The sequence below is a fragment of the Sinohyriopsis cumingii genome, chromosome 12 (genome assembly GCF_028554795.1).
Source record: "Sinohyriopsis cumingii isolate HCF-2022 chromosome 12, ASM2855479v2, whole genome shotgun sequence".
Classification (NCBI taxonomy): domain Eukaryota; kingdom Metazoa; phylum Mollusca; class Bivalvia; order Unionida; family Unionidae; genus Sinohyriopsis; species Sinohyriopsis cumingii.
Genome location: NC_142972.1, coordinates 60718252 through 60741365, shown reverse-complemented (window position 1 = coordinate 60741365; position 23114 = coordinate 60718252). Strand labels below are relative to the sequence as shown.

The window sequence follows — 23114 nt, the reverse complement described above, 5'->3', positions numbered from 1 at the left end:
CATTCCTGTCTGTTGTCAATTTTATCAGCCCTAAATTCAATTACAAAGTAATTGGAAACCCAATTTCTTCTAATTTAATTGCTGTTACCATCTAGTTAAAGTGCAACCAACTACAAAATGAGTACATCATCTGACCCAAGACCTCAGTAGGGGGCAGGAGGAATGATTGACAGAAACAGGCAGGCCTCACCTTTGACCCCTCTGGTGATATCATTGGGTAATTAATTACGTGCTTGATTGACAGCTCAGTTTTGATGACAGTTTCTATACATAACTGTCAGAACTTATTGCAAATTAAAGAAAAATGTTTGTCATCAGTATTACTAATAGATAGGTTTACCTGTACCACCTGGCAGATTAGATGCTTAAAACTGAAATCATACGTCCAAAATTTTCATACATATCCCCTGATTCCACCAAAGAAGATGGACATTGATGAATCAGAAATGTCATGTTTGTATTTATAGCACATTCTTACTTCCTTCTTCTGTCTATTTCTTGTATCATCCATGGGAATTTTTTTAATTTTATGAATAGCAAACAGTAATGAAGTGAAACAAGTTTAATTACCTGTAAAATCCCTTTATAGGTCATGGTAAATTGAAGACTTCACATGTTTGCAAATAAGTTGGGCTTTATATCTGGGTTTGTCATCATGTCAAAAGCATACCAACTGAATTGAAACAAAAGGACAAAAACATCACATTGTTTTATATATATATATATATATATATATATATATATATATATATATATATATATATATATATATACATGGCCATGTGAAAAATGGTTTTTTTAGGGTGATGTTTATGCCCACACTGGAGGCAATTTGATTTGGTACTGAATGTCCAATTGTATGTCTGCAATGTCTCAGCAAGATTATGCAGCAATTACTCAACAAAGACGTGAAATTTGACTTGCATACTTGCATACTTGTTTCATTATTTAGCTGACCTGATTATATTTTCATGCCATTACAGAATTTATTTTCACATATTATAAATTTTGGGATTTTGTACTTTACACAATAAAGAAAAACTACTTGAGGTAGACAAATTAGATCTAGTAGGCCTGGTAATATTTATACATTCCTTGTAAGAGTTTGTCATTTTCAAATGTATTTATTTGTTTAGCTTTTTGTACTTTGATTTTATTTGGTCTTTACCCAATGCATATGCTCTAGCTTTCCCTGTGCCTTATTGACAAGCTGAGTTCCAAACAACAACAACCCTTGGCTTTCACAGACATGCATGGCAACAGTTAAAAAGAAGAAAAACACATTGATTTCTCTAGTTGCTAGGAGATTTGTTGACATGACCAGTAGATGGTGTTCAAGAAAACAATTTTCCTCCTGCTGACAGAGTAAATGAGGATTGCAGAATTAGGTACACCTCTTGGAAAATTCACTGCCTAAAACGATCATGTCTACCATTACAATGTTGGTAGCCATAAAAGACATATCTAACATTGAATTCAGACAAAAAATAAATCTGAAATGGAGATCTGATGAAGATTGCTCCAAATATAATCACAAAGTTGTTATCTAGTCTTTTAAAGTCATATCAGTTTTACAGGTAATTTTACTGTACAACTCGTGTATCATGCAATTGCAGTCATATTGGTTTTGTTCAGTTCGGTGGATTAACTGTAAAGATTGCAAACATAGTCATTGTTGTCAGTCCCCACCCTGATCATTTATCCTTCATTAATAAATAGTCATCCACAGTCACCACCCCAATCATTAAATTAAATTAAATTAATTAACTTAAATTAAAATCATCTTCAGTCCCCACCTTGATCATTTATCATCCATTAATAGTCCTCCACAGCTTCCATCACAGCTATCTCTTCCATACCTCCAACAAAAAATAAAAAAGTATATTTACATTATTTTTCTTGGGAATTAGGACTTTAAAGAATTGCAACACATTAATCTTTTTGTGGGAGAGTTCTGTAATCTAATATTCTGTTTGAAATTCTTCAAGGACTATGTCTAATAAAAATCCTATTTTCTTTGTTATTAGCCATGCTTTCAAGCTGTGACAGGAATTGTACCAATGTTGCAGAAGCTTTTCCAGAAATAACTGACATTCCTTTTTGGTGCACATGTCAAATTTCCCACACTGTATACACTTACCATCTGTACTCGCTTATAAGTCAATCCAACTGAAAACTGTGGAGGCTAAAGGGACTAATTCTGTACATGTTTTGTACATTCGTGATTCAGTTTTTGTGTTTAGCTCATGTTTCCATAACCCAACCCCACCCGTGTACATAGTGCTACAACAGGAATCATGAAAATTTGATGGGATGCATCTTAATGAGTCCTTCACATTCATCACAAAAGTGGGTTACTGTTACCTATATTTCAAGCTTCACTGATCGGTTAAATTTTGTAAGTTTTTCAAGCACTGGTCATGCTAGAATCATCAAAATAGTTGATTTTACATATATCCTAATACCACACACTTTCAACAGAAGGTCACAATTGTATATTTTATACACTTTACTGACCAAGGTTATGATTTTGTGCTTAGCTCATGACAACATCAGTTTTTTGCACCCTGTATACACACTATTAGACTTAGCATCATTAAAGTTGCTTAGGAGATGCATCATGATGTATACTGTACCCTCATTGCAAAAATAGGTCATTGTGACCCCCATTTCATGTTTCACTTATTTCTTTTACATTTTGTGTTTTAATTATTCATGCAAGAATCATTAAACTAGATGACTGTTTACATCTATATTGATACCACACCCATTCAGAAAGCTCACTGGGACCTACATTTCACATGCTGCTGACATGATACAGGCTTAGGGTAAGTGGTTGGTAGGGGGGAGGGTGTTTGTTTGTTTAGCCTTTCACTTGAGGGGTTGTTTGCATGTTATGTACTTGGTGACGAGTGCATCTTGCAGAAGTAGGTCATTGTGGGCCAGATTTTATACTGCACAACTTGTGTTTAATTTTTCGTATCAGATGGTTATTTCTCAAGCATTGTTTATATTAGAATTGTGAAAATGTATCACTTTTTTTACCAAACCTTTCACTAAAATTCTTCTTGACCTTTATTTTATCATTTACTGGCTTCAGTTACATTTTATGTTGAGCTCGTAACCACAGGATTTTTTTGGCATGCTATATACATGTACATACTGTCCTAAAATAATGAAAGTTAAGAAATTTCATCTCAGTTAGTACTACACCCCTAAATCCCATGACCTATATTTGCTTGTTTCCTTTCTGACCAGTGCTGATGAAGTAGAAATATATCATTTGAGTGAATGGTGACATACATTAATGACTATCAGATTTTGTCTTCTGACATGTTATTGGCAACAGGATTACTGTAAATGAATTGTTCATGTAAATCAGTATAGATATCAGATGAGTGTAATAGTTTTTATCAATATAGTACCTCAACTTTGATATCAAAGAAAATAATGTTCTTTTTTATTTTTTAAATCTTTTATATCTTGTCACAGTGGACAGTATTTCATTGTCAGTGTACTTTAGCTTGAATTTATCTTCTAGAATGATAATTAATATTTACATTGAATGGTTGAAACTACAAAAAGCTTCCTAGAAATAAGTTGTACCATATGTACTCACTTTTAAGACATTTCCAACTGCAAGCTGCACAGACCCAGATCTGCCGATGCAAGATGCACCAGCAGATCTGGGTTTGTGCAGTCTGTATGTAGTAACCAGTAAAACAAACAACATAGACCCTATCTGCAGGTGCATTATGCTAAGGCAGATCAGGATCTTTGTTGCTTGCTGTTTGCCTCCTCTTATAAGGGAGAATATTTGGTATAATTGATGATTACATGGGAGGGGTTCAGTTAATCTAGTAAGTCACAATAAACAGGATAAATTCCTATCTTTAATTATATTTTACACAAAACAGGTTTATAGATGCTTCATCTGTGTATAGTTAGTCATCTTAAAAGTGGGTGTATATGGTGTTCTTGATTGGGTAGATCATTCCAAAAATGCAGCATGCAGGGAGATGGCAGAATGGTAATGATGGCTTGCCACTGCCAAAAACATTCTGGTAGAATTCCAATTTTCTGTGTTAACAGGTCAACAGTGTACATTGGATTCTGTTAACAGCCAAAAGCTGCAGGTGCATAAACAGAACCAGATTTGGAACCAGAACAAATCAACACAATACAGTATTTCGCCCATTATAAGCCCAGAAGGCCTGTACATTTTCTAAAATGTTGGGGGTGAGGTTATCATTGAATCAAACATTCTCTGAAGTGGTCTGACAACTGCACAAGCAACCCCTGCAGGAATCGGTGGGAGAGGATAGCATTCCTTCAGTAACTTTATTTGTTTTATTGGAAGGGGACCCCAGAATTTAGTTTTGCTAGGCCACTGATTCTCTTCTACACATTTTATAAAAGTAGAGTTCTTGGCCCACACCTAACTCTAACACGGGCTTAGCAATAATGACATCCTTTTACCACATGAAATGCATGCAAGATATGCTGCAATTGTTGTTGTTGTCGGGTTTTTCAGCACACGATAGGCTATACATGGCAGCCAGTATTAATGATGGAGGAAGAACCCGATAAAACCCCAGAAAAAAAACACCGACCAACTAGAAGCTACTGACAAGCTTTCTCACATACCCACATTGGCCGAATCCAAGACTCAAACCCACGCAGACAGAGGTGAGATGGCAGTGATCCATAACGGAGAGCACTTTAGATCACTCGGCCACTCGGGGCCCCGCAATAATTGTGACATGAAAATTTTCACATTGCAGAAAGAATGTAATGCAGTGAAATTGCATTGTATCTCCCTTGATAAGACCTGATGGCCAGCCTGATACATTTTTTCAAAAAGTAGACGGTTTCTTATCATCAAAGATTACTTCTGAAAGTATTTAAAAACAAAATTAAAATTGGAGGATGGGCGAAGTAGCACTGTGATGTTGATTCATTTTACCAGCATGAAAACATAATATACAAATTAGTACCCACAAGGTCAAAGAGATGGTTTAGAAATAACGTAATAACAGCAATAGAATTTAATGAAAAACTTATAGAATCTGTATTCTTTATATGTCTCTCTGGAACACACAGTGTCTTAGCAATTAGCCTGTCAGACTGTAAACCACTGGACTGAGGAACGAGTCTTGCCCAGACCTATCTGGTTTGGCTTCCATGGTAATTGTGTCTAGGCAGGGTAGATAGGTAGCTCCTTTTGCCTCACTATGTATATGTCTTTAATGTGCTGATATAGACACATGTCAGTAATTAGATTATTATCTTCTTTTTTTCAGATGTGGTGAACTTGGACCTAAAGTGTACTCTGAGAGTGTTGTACAATATATTCACCAAGTACAAGGATCAGGCATTGTAGATGTGATACTTCAAGAAGGCACATGCTCAGCTCCCTTCTGAAACCACTTGTGTTCTGCAAAACCTTTTCTGTGTATCACACTTGCTTCCAGTCTTTATCGATTAATTTATAAGGATGGATGTAACTTACCATATATACTCTCTTATAAGTCAAGTAAAACTGCAAACAACAAAGATCCTAATCTGCTATAGCATAATGCACCTGCAGACCAGAGTCAGTGTTGTTTGTTCTACAGATTACTCCTAACACAATGCACAGACCCAGATCTTCCAGTGCATTATGTGATGGCAGATTTGGGTCTATGCAGATTGCAGTTGGACTCATAAGCAAGTAGATATGGTATTTCACAAATTTACCATGTCCATGCAGACTGATCATCAAACAACAATAGGCTTGGGATGATTTTATTTACAACCCAATGCATTTACTTCCCTATTGTCTTTAGTTTTGTGAAAATATTCAGTAGTTATTGTCATTGGTTTTAAGCTGTCTGGTTTTGTAATATTATATCTGTCCACATTTTCAGTGATCTGATTATCACACATAAATATAGATATAGGCCCAGTCTTTTGGAACTTTTTTAGCATTGATATTGCTTTTTGACTTGTGCAGCAGGAAAACATGGAACAAGATAAGCCAAGAAGCTGACTTTGCAAATTTGTCAAACGTTGGGATACTGTCTGTACTCACTTATAAGTCAAGTGCAACTGCACAGAATCAGATCTGCCATCTCACAATGCACTGTCAAATCTGGATTTATGCAGTTTGTTAGGAGTAATCAATAAATCAAACCACATATACCCTGCTTTGCAGGTGCATTATGCTACAGCAGATCGGGATCTTTATTGTTGGCAGTTTGAATCTACTTATAAGTGAGAATGTACAGTAACATTTTTTATAAAGGTTCCAAAACAAAAAATTTACTAACACTTGCAAGAAGTGGGAGATGGTCTATCATATTAGATTTGTGGTATGCCTTTTTCATAGTCTAATTTCATCTGTGGCATTTCATAATTTAAAATCCTTTATTTGAATATGAAATATATATTTATGATTAATAATAAAGTTGACTCTAGTTACAGTGATGAAGTTCATTACCAGCCATTTATATCGGTATAAAGATCCTAATACAGAATTATCTCCCTTGTCTTTTATTGTTGATAAACAAGCATGTGTACCTATATCTGATATCATAAAAGATTTCTGTAGAGCATCATATATATTTTCCTAGATTAAAATCTGCTACAACAATATGTTTACATATTACCCACAGGCAAATTTCCAGCAGTAGTAAAATCCCAATGCATGATATTGTCATTAAAAGAATAAGAGGTAACGAATATACCATATATATTAGCTTGCATGTCCAATCCAATTGTAAACTGCATAGACCAAGATCTGGTAATTGTATAATGGTCCAGCAGATCAGGTCTGTGCTGATTGTTGGGCTAATCAGTGGAATAAATTACAGACCCTGATCTGCCAGCACATTATGCAATAGCAGATCAGAGTGTATGTGATTTGTAGTTGGACCCAGCATTTAATAGTATACATAATATGCAGGTTTGTTTTGGGGGTAATAGATTTCGGAGACTTCAGCTCAAAATTTCATTTTGAAGATCAAAGTTACCATTTGTTCCAATAAGTTTTCTGTTAAATCCTGAATTTTCTCATACTATTTCATTCTAATTTGTTTCCTTTCATTGTCTACGATATGATCAAGAATAAACATCAAGTATTCCCATATTTAATGTGATCTGGAGTTCAGAGTCAGGACAATACAGTAACACGGTAATACGTTAAAAGCAAAGAAAGTTTGATAAACTACACAAAAGAGAAAAAGCTTTTTAAATCACTGTTAAGAAAATAAGGAAAATCCAGATAATAGATAGAAAAATGTGCCTGGAGAACAAGAGTAAAATTGTGCATTGTAAAACTTTCTCTGTAATATCCAAAACACAAAAATGGGGATTAGATCCAGTGCATTATGAAGCCATCTTTCAACTCTATTCATCAATGTGTGATGTTGCAGTATTCACTGTTTCCTCAAAAACTTCACCAAAATCATTAACCAAATCTGCCCAAATCATGCGTTGTATTTGATAGTCCTACATTTGTTATTTTCTTTGATTTCTCCTTTGTTTTTAAAATTCCACCCCCTTTTTTTATTCTTCAAAGGAATGATGAAACTTTCCTCCAACATGTAGGAAAAGATCTTGATCATTTTATATGTTGATAATTAGCAGCAAAACATTTCATGTCTTCACATTCAGAACAAAGGCTTTACCATGCAGCCCTTTAGCACAAGAATGGATCAGTTGTTGAAAGGAAGTTGAGTGAAGAGTTAGTTCTGAAGAGAATTGTTAGGTAGAAGCTGGCTGACTAAAGTTAATAACATGAATCTCTTCTGTTGCACTCTGCAACTATGAAGGTAGACCTCTGTATTAATTCAGTATTAAGGTTGATAGCTGGCTTAAAAACAGGCACCAATTTCACTGAATTTCTCACATTTTCTCCTAAAACTTCCATCTGATACTTCTGACAACATATGGACACCTTATATGCTCGCTTATAAGTCAAGTCTAACTGCAAACAACATAGATCCTGATCATTTGTAGCATAATCCATCTGTATATCAGGGTCAGTGTTGTTTTCTACTGATTACTCCTAACAAACTGCACAGACCTTTGCTTTATGCGACGGCAAATCTGAGTCTGTACAGTTTGCAGTTGGTCTCTTCTTATTAGTGAGTACATATGGTAACTAGAATAGGTGCATGTGGTGGTGAAGATGAAAAATAGCTCCCTAATTTTTAAATTGTACACCTATGAATCTTGGCATTCATAACACAAAGAGTTGAGGGATTTCTTACATTTAAGGAATCTTCTGATTTACTTCAATTAAAGGGCAATCTCTGTCTTATGGGGAAATTATGACCATTATAATCCTTAAGGCCTATTGACTGTCCGAAAAAAAAAAATGTATTGTTGCCAACCAAACCATAATAAAGATATATTAAAATCTCATTTTGATGAGAAATTTTTGAGAAATTTAAGTAAAATTGAGACCAGGATCAAAATTGTCTGAAACTGTTAATGATAAATGCATTAATTTTTTTGCATGATCTATGTTACAGAATCTAACTCCAGAATGTATAGACCCAGATTGGCAATTGTATAATGTGCCAGCTGATCTAGGTCTGTCCTAGTTTGTTATGGCTTAAGATTCTGTTTTCAGAAGAGCAAGAAACATAGACCTTGATTTGACATTGCATTATGCAGTGGCATATCAGGGTCAATGTTGTTTGCAGTTGGACCTGACTTGTATGTAAGTATACATGTACATGGTACATTATGCCTTTATAGCAAAAACTAGTAGATCATTTGACCTCAGAAGCAATGGCAAGCACCAGCTGGAAGTTGGTTTATGGATAATTGAAAGGGGCTTTTGATGTCTTCCCATTTTAACTTTTCTATTTAAATAGCCCTATTAAAATTGTTTGGCATAAGGCTATGCACATCACTTCCAATAACTGTAGATTAGGTATTTCAATTCTTTTTTATTTTTCACTTGCATACAATGTGTTTGTGCAGTAATCTCATTCAGGTTTTATATCAGAGATTTCCTTATACACTTAAATTAATTTTAATCTTTCCTTGAATGCCACAGATTGATTGCATTTCTATATAGAACTCAAAGCATGATTAAACTTTTAATTGGCTCTGTATAGCCAGGGTTGTGCTGACATGCCCTCAGACCCCAAACATATAGTCATCTGTCATACTTCAGGCAGTTACAGGACACACGGTACTAATGCTATGGAAAAATGGGAACCAGCCTGGAAAAGGGTGAACATAAAATAGAGTATATATAGGTTAGGCTGACCAGGATTGGTTAATAATGTAAGTTATGTTGTAAGAAAAGGAATCTTTTGAGAGCTTATCCTAGTTGTAAGTGAAAAAAAATAGAGACATTGTTTTATTGATGGAATTTCAGTCCTTTAACAGTCTTGAGTTTGGAACACTCATTACTAAAATTAGCACCTGACTCTTTGGTGCAGAATTGAAAACACATGTTTCAAACACATGCAGGTCCAGAAAATGCCGCAGCTCATATCCTTTTCTCTACACAGAAGCTGACATCCAGGTTTCATCTATACGGATAAATATAGGTTTGATCCTGAGCACTCCAAAATTTTAAGTTATTGAATTTTTAATATGGTGTTTGCATAGGTTTACTGTGGCAACTGAATTAGTACCGTGAGTCCTACAGGCCATCCCAACTGATAAACAATTTTTTGTGGTCATATACATTTTCATCTTATTGGGAGTTGTCTGCTACCAGCTCAAAATAGCTTCCTGATTTCAGGGAAAAGAATCTTCAGGTTTAACCTTTTTTTTTTTTACAGAAATGAGAATATTTAGGAAAATCCTAATTTCTTGCTTTAGAATCTTAAGGCAAATCCCACATTTCAGGAATGAGAATCTTCAGGCAAATCCCAGATTTCAGGAATGAGAATCTTAAGGGAACATTCCTAATTTCATGTATTTTTTTCTTGTGACAAATATCTGGAAAGTTTGGTCCAGCATGATATAAAGTGAAGCATTTGCAGAGGGGAGTATGGGGAATTTGTTGACCCTTATGGAATATCTGAAAACATTTCATTTTCATACTTGTGATAACTTACCCTGAAGTATATACATATATAATATTTGGACCACGTAGTACAATCAAGATAATGGTTATCTCTGAGATATGGATCTAGAAGAGATGGTTGTAGTTATGATATTCAGAAAGCTTCCCATAGATTGTAAGTTTATTTCTGAAACATTAAATCACCTGGAAGTAAGAGCACATAAATATCTTATCTTCATTGCCTTCTGAAAGTTTAATGGGTCTGATTCCTAGATATTTAATCTTTAAACAAAATATTAGATGCACTATATACTCATGTATAAATTGAGCCCAACTGCAAACTGTACATACTCAGACCTGCCATCACATAATGTACTGGCAGATCTTTGTCTGTGCTTTTTGTTAAAAGTAATCAGTAGAATATACACCATAGACCTTGGTCTGCCACTGTATAAGGCAACAGCAGATCAGGGTCTATGTTGTTTGCATTTGGACTTGTTAGTAAGTATATATAATGCTATATCACTTTGTTGGAACATATGTTCAGATGGAACAGAAGGGGAAAAAAAAGTATGTAGTAAAAAAAATGTTCTATAAAGGTGTAAATCTGAACTTGAGTACTTTATCAGCAAGTCAAGTATTATGGTGTTGTGTGCAGTATTATCTACAATACATCTAGAGCAATATATTTTAGCATTTTTATTATCATCATAATGTTGGGTTGTTGCGTGGTTTTAACAGCACATTTAACACATTATCGGCTATTTTTATGCCATAAAAACAGAGCTCAGTGTTTTTTCTAAGGACACCCTGAGGCAGCCAACCCTGGCCAGCATGGGCAGGTACTGAACCCATGTCCAATGGATTATGAGTCAAATGATCTACCAGCTGAGCTATCAGGACTCCCTGTTATCATCATACGCATTGACTACATTTATGTTATCATTAATGGACACATTTTATGCTTATTTTCTTTGAGAAAGTACAATGTATTTATATTCAGAAATGTATATGCTGTTTACTTTAATTTAGCTTAAGTATATTTATACACGTGTAAAAGGCATTTAATGATAGATGGCAGGTATAATTAGAGCTTAGATGTCCAGGAAGTACCTACAACTAAATGTTGTTTACCTGATTTATTGTCAGTTTCATCATTTGAAGCCTTTTTATGTTAACTGGTTAATCACTGCAAATTTAGATTTCACCTTGGAAATGTTAGATGTAAAAGAAAAACAAATGTATTGATTTACATCAGATGACACATTCTTCTAAAAATGAGCATGTTAGCTTTAGTTCAATACATACTGCAGATTTGACCATTGAACAGACAAGGCCTTGAAATTTGCTTTAAAATTATTCTACATTACAGAAATTATGTTGCAATGACCAATTTTTATCAAGTCCGATGTGTCAAGAAGTGGATTTGATACCTGCTTAGAGACATGTGGGTTGCCTGCCTCAGTATTTACTTAGAAATTGCACTTAACTCCCTCAACAACATGATATCAATAATACTGTTAAAAATGCCATTAAAACTAATACAAACAAACACAAACCATTTCAGAACCTTATGCATTTTGATGTGCATTTCATATGTAAGAAATGTAACTAGATTTCACACAGAGAATGAAAATGAACAATTATTAATCTTCCACAATTTTTTGTGAGTGTAAAGAGGCAAAATTTTAGCTTCAAGCACCATCCTTTCAAACCGTTTTGTTGCATATTGTACAAGTCAGGCCTTTAATGAAGCTACTCACCATCAATACTCCATCCAGATTTTTAACAAAATTTAAATGAGGAACACAAAAGTGCCTTATACTCGCCCATTTCACAAATTTTACTAAGATTACCACAGATTAATGCTTACTCAGCCATAACAACGGTTTTACTAAGATTAGCACAAATTAATGTGTACAATAAGTAACATGGAATATACCTGTCCCTGTCAGCCAATTGTAGAAGGCGTATTAAAGTTGTAATTGCCACAAAAGAATGAAAAGTGAATGTTATGAAAAAAATTATTGCTATGTGCAAATCATCCTTATACCGCCTTTTACTAGTAGGTTCACATTGCCTTTTACTAGTAGGTTCACATTGCCTGATTCTATCATTTGTTCATCTGACTTGAATTATATCTGAATTTTTAGTCCTTTTTGACAAACAAGACATTTTTCTCTTATGGAAGTCTTCTTTTTTGCTAACAATCCTAATTAAATTTCAAAGTCCACTTTAAAAAAGGCATAAGTTTCACCAAATAACCAACAATGGTATATTGTAAATGCCTTCATCAAGATCTTATTGTCACAAATTCATCAATTAAAAGAGATTATTAAACAATTCTGCTTCAAAGATTTGAAAGGCTGATGTATTCCGAGGTTTTCAAATCACTGTACTTGAAGAGGATAAATTTGGTGAACAGAGAGGAATGCAAAGCTCAAGTTTAACATGCATTGTAAAATCTTAAGCCATTTTTCCTTTTGTGATGTTGACTGGTTCTCTATTTTTGGTTTATAAAGCCCATAAATCAGTGCTGTAGGCATTTATCTGGAAAAGTGCACCTAGTCGACCCCTTGTGACAGATTAAGTACTGCTCCACCTCTGCTGATTTAAGTTCATTGATTTTGTATGTGGTGTAAACACTCGAAGGATAACTTTTTCTACTGTAGCAAATTTATTATTTTTTTTTGTGTGGCCAAGGCAACAGATGAAATGGATATCTGTTCATCAGATATATATAACACAAAATACAGCAAAATATTATATATTTTAGTAAACTGCATCATAATTGGTGATTGTTGGGAAAAAATACTTTCTCTTACACAAAAATAACCTTTTATATTAATTCAGTTATATATATATATATATATATATATATATATATATATATATATATATATATGTTCATTTTTGTCTCCGTTAATTTTACATTGTAAAAATGCATGACACATGTGCCCAATAGTGTATTAGGAACTACTTTGTAGACAAATCATTTACACTCATGTAGTAGACTCTTTACGGTTTGGTTGATTAAATTAGTTTCTGAATGAACTAAAGCAGATGTTTCATGGACTGCCACATACGAGCTGCTTTGCAGTACTCCATGTTAACTTTAATGATACAATAGTTTTGAATTTAGGCTAGTGATTGATGCTAGGTAGGTCATAAAATTGCAGGGTCCCTACAAATAACAGGCAAGTGACAAGACATAAACTTGTCTTCTTTCGCTGGTAATAAGAATGGCAAAAAATATCCTTTCAGGTTTTACATCCTGAATTTCCTCAAAATGTACTTTCATAGTTATGTAAATTCGAATTACATGAGCCATGTCATGGGTTCTAAAGCTTGATTACAAATTTCGAAATTTTACTGTAATTTCAACTACATTCCAAGTGCAATTACATCCTCCTTACTGCACTCAAAATGAAATAAACATTATATTCATTAGCATCTTTTTGATAATTACAATTGAAAAGACTTCATATTTTTCCTCACATTATGATTCCAAACATTCAGTGACAGAACAGAAACACACTTGCAGATGTCAACACTCTGCTCCCTCGCTGCTGAAATTGGATGTACTTCATGTAGAATTGACACAGATAAATCCAGTAATTATCACAAAATTTGTCAGAATCGACAAAATACCAAGATCTTTTCATTCCAGACTAAAATGGAAAAGTTGTTGCAATGCACGTTCATTTACAATTTGACTCTTAATTTCAATTTTAAGTAGATCAAAATGCCATTTACTTTTGAAAGTTATGTCTAGCGTGCGACTAAGTTCATATTTATCTGGGCAGAGTTATGTGCACATTAATAATGTTGTTGTTGTATACTGATGAATCTGCACTTGTGTATTTAGTTTGGAATACAGCATAAATTCAGTTACTTTGTTTCTTGTAGTGTATTTTTGTTTATATAATTAAGCATTAAGTAGAATAAGAAAATGAGCATATAATAAAAAGGTTACTGCATTTGTATGGGAAAATATGAACAAGTTTTGTTGGATGGATATACTGCACTCCCAAGGGTAGTGCAGTACATCCAACCGAAAAACTCGTTCATATTTAGATAATTGTTTCTCTTAATTAAGTGCTTAATTTTGATTTTATGAACATTAATTAACAGTGCATGGTAATCATAATTAATAAAGTCCAATATAGCCACCATGGCAGCCATCTTGAAAATCTTATCACAAATCCTTCATGACAGAAGGGTCATGAGTGGCCAAGCACTCACCTTTACAGATCAGTGACATCTCACCTCTGTCTCTGTGGGTCCAAGCCCCGGGCTCGGCCATCATGGGTATCTTTCCAGCAGCTTCCCGTAGGTCAATGGTTCTTACTGGGATTTTTGCTGGTTCTTCCTCCACTATATATAGTGGCTCCCATGTATAGTCTATCATGTACTGGAAAATGATATTAAACCCATAACAACCAACCAACCAACCACCTGAACAGAAACATATTGATATGGGTTTACCAAAAGCTACTTATGATGTCAATTTGGGCTTAAATGGCTTAAATGAACATGGTGCTGATCTGAAATCCAATGTGGCCACCACACAGTAGCCATCTTGACAATCTTTTTATTGATATTCCTCCTGAATGGATGGTTGTATCAACATGAGGTTTTCACTAGTAGACTTCTTATGATGTTTACTTTGTCCTAAATGAAAATAGTGCCAATCTGAAATCTAATATGGCTGCCACAAAAGCCAGCTATAAAATCTTATCACTACTCCTGAATGGAAAATCATATTTACATGGGGTGTTCACTAAAAGAATTCTTATAATGTTGATTTTAAATTAAAATGATGCTGATCTGATATCCAATATGTGGCCATCTTGAAAATCTTGCTTTTGCTACTCTTCTGGCAAAGTCATTTGACATGGGATTTTCCTCAGATCTTATGGTGTCTCCTGGGTCTGCAATATGGCCACCATGGGTTTTGCATCGATAGACTTCTTATGATACCTAGTTGGTCCTAAATGAAAATTGTGCCACTAACACATCCAATATGATTACCATGACAGCTATCATTAAAACAATCTTGTTGTCAATACTCCCTCATGAATGGATGACATTTATAACACGGGATTTTGACCAAATAGGCCTACTTTGTCCTAAATGAAAATGGTACCAATCTGACATCCAATATGTCCACCACAGCAGCTGATTTGAAAATCTTGCTATCCCTGAGGAATATGAGAAATTGTTTCAACACTCAGCAGTTAAAAGGAACAAATGGTCGTATCTTGAATTCCTGGTCATTCTTTTCACCAAGTAGAGCAACAATCCCTTCATGGGACTCTTGTTTGTTCATATAAACATACTGGTAATTGTAAAAAAATGTAGATCTTCTGTTGAGCAACATAGAAAAGATGTTAATTTTTATTTGTGTTGTATTTTTTTAATATCAAAGAGATTTATCAGTTACCATCCTCCCAAAATCCACACGCATAAATTATCATATTGATGTTATAGTCATTTAGAAAATTTGTCATCATATTTCAGCATTAATTACATACTGTTCTGTATTTATTTAATTTATATACGTTTTTTTTAATGACTTTTGATTTTGTTGTCCATATATTACGTGTACATGCTTTTTGTAAAAAGTAATTTTCCTTGCACCTTAATTGGAAATGTGTACTCTTCATACATATTGCCATAGAGTTTTTTCATAACTTTCTTCATACATATTACCATAGAGTTTTTTCATAACTTTCTTCATACATATTACCATAGAATTTTTTTCATAACTTTCAGAGTGCATATTCTAATTAATATATATTTAATCCTTGAGAACTAAAATAAAAGTCACTTGAATACTCGTCATCACTCAAATACTCTGCATCACTTGAATGACTTACTATGTACAAAACTACTATCATTACTGCAGCCTCAGCAAACTCAAATAATGACAGAAGATATGAACCAAAATTTGGGCCTTGAGCACTTTAAGCTTGTTGGGGCCCCGAGTGGCCAAGTGGTCTAAAGCATTCTTCGTTACGGATCACTGCCATCTCACCTCTGTTTGCGTGGGTTCGAGTCTCAGATTCGGCTAATGTGGATATTTGAGAAAGCTTGCCAGTAGCTTCCCATGGGTCGGTGGTTCTTTCAGGGGTTTTCCCGGGTTCTTCCTCCACCATTAATACTGGCCGCCATGTATAGCCTATCGTGTGCTGAAATAATGGCGTTAAACCCTACAACAACAACTTTAAGCTTGTTAAGTTCAGCTACTGTAAGTACCTCTAATGTTTTAGACTTTGATTTTAACTAGAACCATTCAGGTTTTTGTATATAATCATATCAGATGAAATGATCATTTTGTATTTGATTAATACTTACACTGTGAGCTTCAAAATTGTGATCTATGTAAATTTATGAGATTAAAGCAAATAATGAATTGCACAATGTCTTAAACTTTGCGCCCATAACACACGCACACACACACAAATCTATGGTCCATTTTTGTAACTGTTCTTGATCATAAATATTTTGGTTCTACATTATAATGAAATTTGTTGAATCTTACAGTGCCATCATTTGCAAAAGGATTTGTTTTAGAAAACATTTAGTTGTACTAATTTTTAAAAGGTGTCGGTTTTGTTTCCTGAAGATTCAGCAGTTGTGATTTAGTCCAACAAATTAAGTGGTAGCAATACACCAGGCATGCTAAGTGATACGTTGAGAAAAACTATTTTGATCTGTGTGGATTTTAGAAACTAATGCTAAGATCCCAACACAAGCACTTACAATTACCACTAGCTATTTTCTATGCAGATTTTAACCAGAATTGAAAAGAAGGTTATGTGCATAATATCTTCAGTGCAAGTTCTGTCTGGAATACAGTACTTCTCTTGTCTGTTTGATATTCACAAATGCCACATATTAGTTTTGTCACATGTTAAACATGTCATGAATTTCTTAATTTATGATGAGTCTCAAGTCTTAATTCAAATTGATGCAAATGTTGCGAACTATTTACATGTCATTTGCATTGAGATGACTTAATCTGTTTTTCATTTGAGCAACATTGATACTGTCCTTGTCAACTGTAATTGCACTTTTTTAAAGTTGAGTTTTCTACAGTATAACATATGTAAAGAAAATATCTCCTAATTTCATGCAATATTTTTTAATCAATTTGACATATTTCATTTATGGAATTAGTACAGAATTAATTTCACATTAAGTTTTGAAAATATTTTATACCTTTGTGCACGATACCTTTTTTTTTTAAATTTTGCTTGTTTGGATTTAGAAACTGCTTTCCAAGGGAACTTGCAATGAAATAACTACTTTTAAAAAGGAGACAAAGGTAAAGCGATTGTGACCTTTTTCAGGTATAAGGGATTTACTGCCATTAATGGCAAGACATTGTGTTGTATTAAATATATCCCTCCACTCTTTCCGCTAATAGTTTGGGGCTGGGTTTTATAGTTTTTTTCATTGTGGATTGTCTGCGAGTTTACCAGTTGTAATGGACTATTTTGGACTCTGTAGATATATGTACCTATTGTAGTGGACTATTTTGGACTCCTATAGAGACATGTACCAAATGTAGTGGACTATTTTGGACTCCTGTAGATACATGTACCTATTGTAATGGACTATTTTGGACTCCTAAAGTCATGTACCAAATGCAGTGGACTAGTTTGGACTCCTATAGAGACATGTACCAAATGTAATGGACTAGTATGGACTCCTATAGAGACATGTAACAAATGTAATGGACTTTTATGGAGTCCTATAGAGACATGTACCAGATGTAATGGACTCCTGTAGATACATGTACCTATTTTGCTGAATGTCACAGTTTATTTGACAATAAATACATGCACAGCTATCATTGTACATATAATTTTTCCAAAATAAGAATTTGGGCAGAAATAATATGATTTACATATTCAAATTTGCCTCTCAAACCCTTACACGTACCAAGCTGTACAGTCCACCAACAAGTACTCACTGACTGGTAAAGGTGTGATTATCACTTGATTTACAAGTGTACTGGTAGCTTGTCAGACTTTCAGGTCTAATGTCAGTCACATTTTAGACTGACTGTATATTCCATATACAAATTTAAATCATCATATTATACAATTTTGTCCAAAAAATTCATGAAATATTTGTATGCACTAAGAAAGTTAGACAGATTCACATTGGGTAAGTGTCAGCTTACAATACTTTGCTTCTGGTTGTCTTTCCTTTGGTAATAGATCATTACGTTACCTTGTTAGTGTATTGAACTGTGTTCATTTGAACTTTTATTCGTAATGCTTGTTAATGATACTGGTTAATTGAAATATTTTAAAGTTTAATTATCAATAATCATGACTGATGTTCCCGATAAGGAAATATATGAGCTAGTCTATTCAGATTTTTTGACCAGAAGAAAAAAAAAATGCTTTTAAATTCATGATCTTTATTATTGTACATGCATGTTTATGTACGGTTTTATTTGCTATGCTGAAATTACTATCTTCGATTATCATTTGTATTGTTATGTTATAACAAAATGTGTATCAAACAGTATTGTACTTTATGTCAAACTAGCTGGTTTTATATTTCTGGTGCTATTTTATAAATTGTATAAAAGAAGTCGGATAGTAGTCGTATATGTTTAGATAGATCACACAGATGAAATAAAACTGTATATGCATTGTTTTGTTGGGGATTTTTTTTGTTGGGGGGGTGCATTTTATTATACACCAGTTTTATGGCTTTTGTTTTATTATCATTTTGTGACTAGGGAAAGACCGAACCTTGGCATTGCTGCTTTAACTGTTAGTGATCCCACACTTTATTTGACACACTTTAAATATAAAATCTAGGTTCATTCTGAGTAAATTATATTAAAAAATTATTTTAAAAAATGTGGTCACATGTGATAATATACATGTATATTGGTCTTTGAAGTAAATTAATCAGCGACCGAATAAACTTGACCCTAACAAGTGGTGTAGTCGAATCCAGGAAAGATTTCTGTATTATGCTAATGAAATCGGAGTGAAGTACCTTTCATAATGACACACAGAGGCAGCCGATCTGGACTTTCCAGGATGGATATCGAACTCGCGATTCCTGAATTAAGGTCAAACTTCTACCAACGGAGCTATCTGCGGCTGTTCTACAAAATTACAAAATAGTTACAAAATAATGTGAGTATCCACTGGTCCATTCAGATTTTATTAGGACTGAATTTGATAGGTATTTGAGTGTTCTTTTTCTTCATGTATATTAGATGTGCTCGGTATTCGGTATTACCAGTATATCGACTTAATTTTTTTTTTTTTTTTGGCTGGTACATACCACGGTTCTTTCTTGTTTATTTTTCGTTCGTGTACTTAAATAGTTTCCGTCAGTAAGGAAGGTACGGAAATTCACGCGTAATCTCGTTACGATTTTAATGATATTAACAGCGTGTTTTAGTTATTCATGACAAAATAATTATATAGAAATAACATAATCTTGTTTATACGAAACGGTTGTATCTGTCAAAAAATAATAGTGAATATTACAAATATGATTATATTTATGATCCTTAAATAGCATGTTTGACACGTGTCAAGTATGCCAAGGCGGTGGCCAAATGCAATGTTGTGAAAGATATTCGGGTCAAATCCAACTTTCGAAAGACCTTCGGATTTTTTTTTAAAAAAAGGGTAAAACATAGACACGTCGTGTTTTAGTTATTTTCTAACGTGTGAGAATTGTTAAGTACACGTACGTATTCCTTTGTAAGACAGCGAAGATTTTCAGGAGCGCGATTACTTTTTGTCTGAACGATACGTAAGTTCTCAAGTCTACTAAATGTTTTCTCGTTTGTTTGGTCATTGTGATTTATATTTACCGGCCTTCTCTGATAAATATCTCGCCCGGTATTGGCATCCCGCTCAAAGTTTCCCTGCCTATTATATCAATAGTGTCGCAGTAAATTGTAGCATTCACTTTTAACACTTCCCATATTTGTTAATAGGCTCACTAACATCAGCACGATGGCTTTCAGTCTCAGCTATAAGTTATATAAGTTACAGTCTTCTATAACGAACTGACCATTTTATGGGGGGGGGGGGCTGTTGTTTTCTTTTGATCTGAAATATTTTCTTTTCTTATATCACAAGATAATATATTTTCCAAGTAATATGGGTATAATATGGTGTCATTTTGCTTTAAACCAAACCAAGGTATTCTTTTCCAGCTACTGACAGACAGAAAAGGGTCAGACCCTTGCCCCAGCACTTTGAATTGTTGGTCCCTAGTGTAATTGCGGTATACCAAGGTATGTGTGGCGATACGTTCAGAAATACCGCGGTATACCACGTTACAGATTCTTCCGTGCTACCCAGTTCCTGTTGATATCGTTTAACTATACAACTGATAACGTACCTGGACCCTTTTCCAAGGATGTCTGAACGGGGACAATCGGAGTGACGACGACGCAACTTTGTTGTAAATTCTGATCATCACCCAACTCAGTTTAGGAAATTCACCCCTTCCATCCAACGCAGATATAAAATCATTTCAACCACTCTGCATCAGATTGAATCTGAACCTTACTGCACCTGCCATTCGCTATGTGCCAACGTCATAGATTATTGGCAGCCGTATTTAATGCTTGAGGCAAACACAGGCTTGAAGCCCTGAAAGAAGTGAGTTTGATCTCCATCATCAACAGATGTAAGATTAAGTTAATTGGTCGCTCATGCATACATGCTCTCTCTCTCTCTCTCTCTCTCTCTCTCTCTCTCTCTATATATATATATATATATATATATATATATATATACACACACACACACATACATACATACATACATACATACATACATACATACCAATGTAATGTACCTATTACAAGTCTTTTGAGGCGGTAGGGTGGCCTATTATTTATTTTCCTGTGTCAATACAATGTTCTTAGAACTTAAACAAGAAACGGTTCTTGCTACTACGTGCGACGATCCACTCTAATTTTTCCATGTCCCGTTTTTTAAGACGGAGAATTGGACGCAGTATGAAGGGTACAATAGTCATACGAATATGTGACACTTCCATCCAATTTACTTCCATTTTAATACTGGTTTTCACTTGCAGAACACGAGTAATTCTAACACATTCGCGTTATGGCATCGTTAATTCAACGGGTACTTATTGATAAGGCACTTTTCATCATCTAAGTTAGATATTCGACAATGGTCGTAACAGCAAGTGTTAACATTTATAGTAGTAGTGAAGTGGGGCACCCTACGTACAATGGGAATTCCACTCAAAACACCCCTGGGTCACTCTACGTACAATGGAAATTTAACATGGCGAAAAATCGTGGGTCACTCTACGTACAAGGGGAATTTAACATGGGAATAAATCGTGGGTCACTCTACGTACAAGGGGAATTTAACATGGGAATAAATCGTGGGTCAATCTAGCGTCAAGGGAAATTGAATATAGGATTTTTTTTAAAAAATAAAAAAAAATAAAAAAAAAATTTTTAAAAAAGGGGTAGGCAATTCAAAGACTATCTCTTTTCGAGATATATGGGGGCCCTGAAAAGGGCCTTTGGGTTTTCTTCTTCTAATTTCTTCTTTTCCTCCACCAACTTCTTATTTTATCTCCAACACTCTTTCTCTTCTTTTTTTTCTCCTTCTCTTCTTTCTTCTCTTCCTCCTCCTCCTCTTCTTTCTTCCTCTTCTCATTTTCCTCTTCTTTTTCAATTTTTTCGTTCCATGTTCTTATTCTTATCTTTTCCTCTTCATCCTCCTTCTCCTCCTTTATTTCTTTCAACAGATCACTGATGATTACCTTCATTTTTCGTAAATTGTTTATCTCCATCTTCACTCGATGGGGACTATATGAATAGTGATCCTCGTTTAGGTTAACCAACATTTGCTCTATCATTCCTAAATTGTCGAGGACGTTTTGCAATTTTTCCATTTTGTCCATTTGGTTAGAAGCCATCTTCTTTGCAGAATGGTTTGAACAACGAGCACTGTGGCTTCTTATACGAAAAGCGCGAACGTGAAGGAAAACATCCCCCTAAAACATAAAATGGATCTTACCTAGATGATGACCCAACATCGCGCGAACGTGAAGGAAAACATCCCCCTACTTTCTCATTTCATATAATAAAACCCTAACTATACTCTTCACATACGCTAAGAAACCCATAATCTACTATTCACACTAACATACCTGAGCTCTTACAAACACAAACACACAAACACACAAACTGATACCCTCACACTATCTAAAATAAGAGTTAGTGTTTATATACACACTACTCTACCTACACACATTGGCAAATTAATAGTTATTTCTTTTCTAGAGTATTGGGTAGCCCTGAAAAGGGCTGTTTTTGTTTGGAACTTCATGGACACCTGGTTAATGGTGGCACCTTCCAGGCCTGGCGCCACATACACATCTTATCCCCCAGTTACTTTTTACCTTTTGGGGGGAGAGAGCAGAGGCAGGATATGTCGCTTCAGAATCCCAATTTTCGCTCTCTGGGATTTTGAAATTTCTTCTCTCCTTTTCCTCCTCCTCTTCTTTGTTTCTTCTTTCCTCTTTATATCTTCTTTCTTCTTCTTTATATCTTCTCTCCTCCTCTTCTTTGTTTCTTCTTTCCTCCTCTCTTATCCTTCCCTCCTCGACAATGGCTTCCGCGGCCAGTTCATTTAATATGCGCCTGGCATATTCCAGATGCACATGAAGCTCCAACAGTTTCTCAAGTCTCGTGTTCATTTTTTGGTGTTGATCAATCAACAAGGGTAGCTGGACTGCCGAACGAGTTTCAATTTATACTGAAAGCGCGTACGTGAAGGAAAACATCCCCTAAAAACATAAAATTCATCTTACCTAGATCATGACCAAGAAACAACAACAACGCGCGGACCTAAAAGAAACACTCACTCACGTTTTTATGCTACCCATCACTTCAATAGACTATCCACATACGCAAGGCAATCCAATCTAACCCCAAATATACACCTCAAACAGCCAAAGAACTAACATCATTTTAATCTACTATATACATCAATCTATTTTTTCACTTACAAACACAATTACACAAACACACAAACTCATA

At 34.6% G+C, this 23114-nt stretch overlaps 1 protein-coding gene across 2 annotated transcripts in view; it reads left to right on the top strand.

Moving 5' to 3' along the window:
* LOC149786567 (beta-parvin-like) overlaps positions 1 to 18697 on the top strand; it is a 161534-nt gene extending 142837 nt beyond the window's left edge. For both annotated transcript variants that reach the window (XM_089977079.1, XM_089977078.1), the window contains one exon: positions 5304 to 18697. In XM_089977079.1, the coding sequence (XP_089833205.1) occupies positions 5304 to 5383 (80 nt within the window). In that variant the 3' untranslated portion in view covers positions 5384 to 18697. The remainder of the gene's footprint in view (positions 1 to 5303) is intronic.
* The last annotated feature ends 4417 nt before the right edge of the window (positions 18698 to 23114 follow it).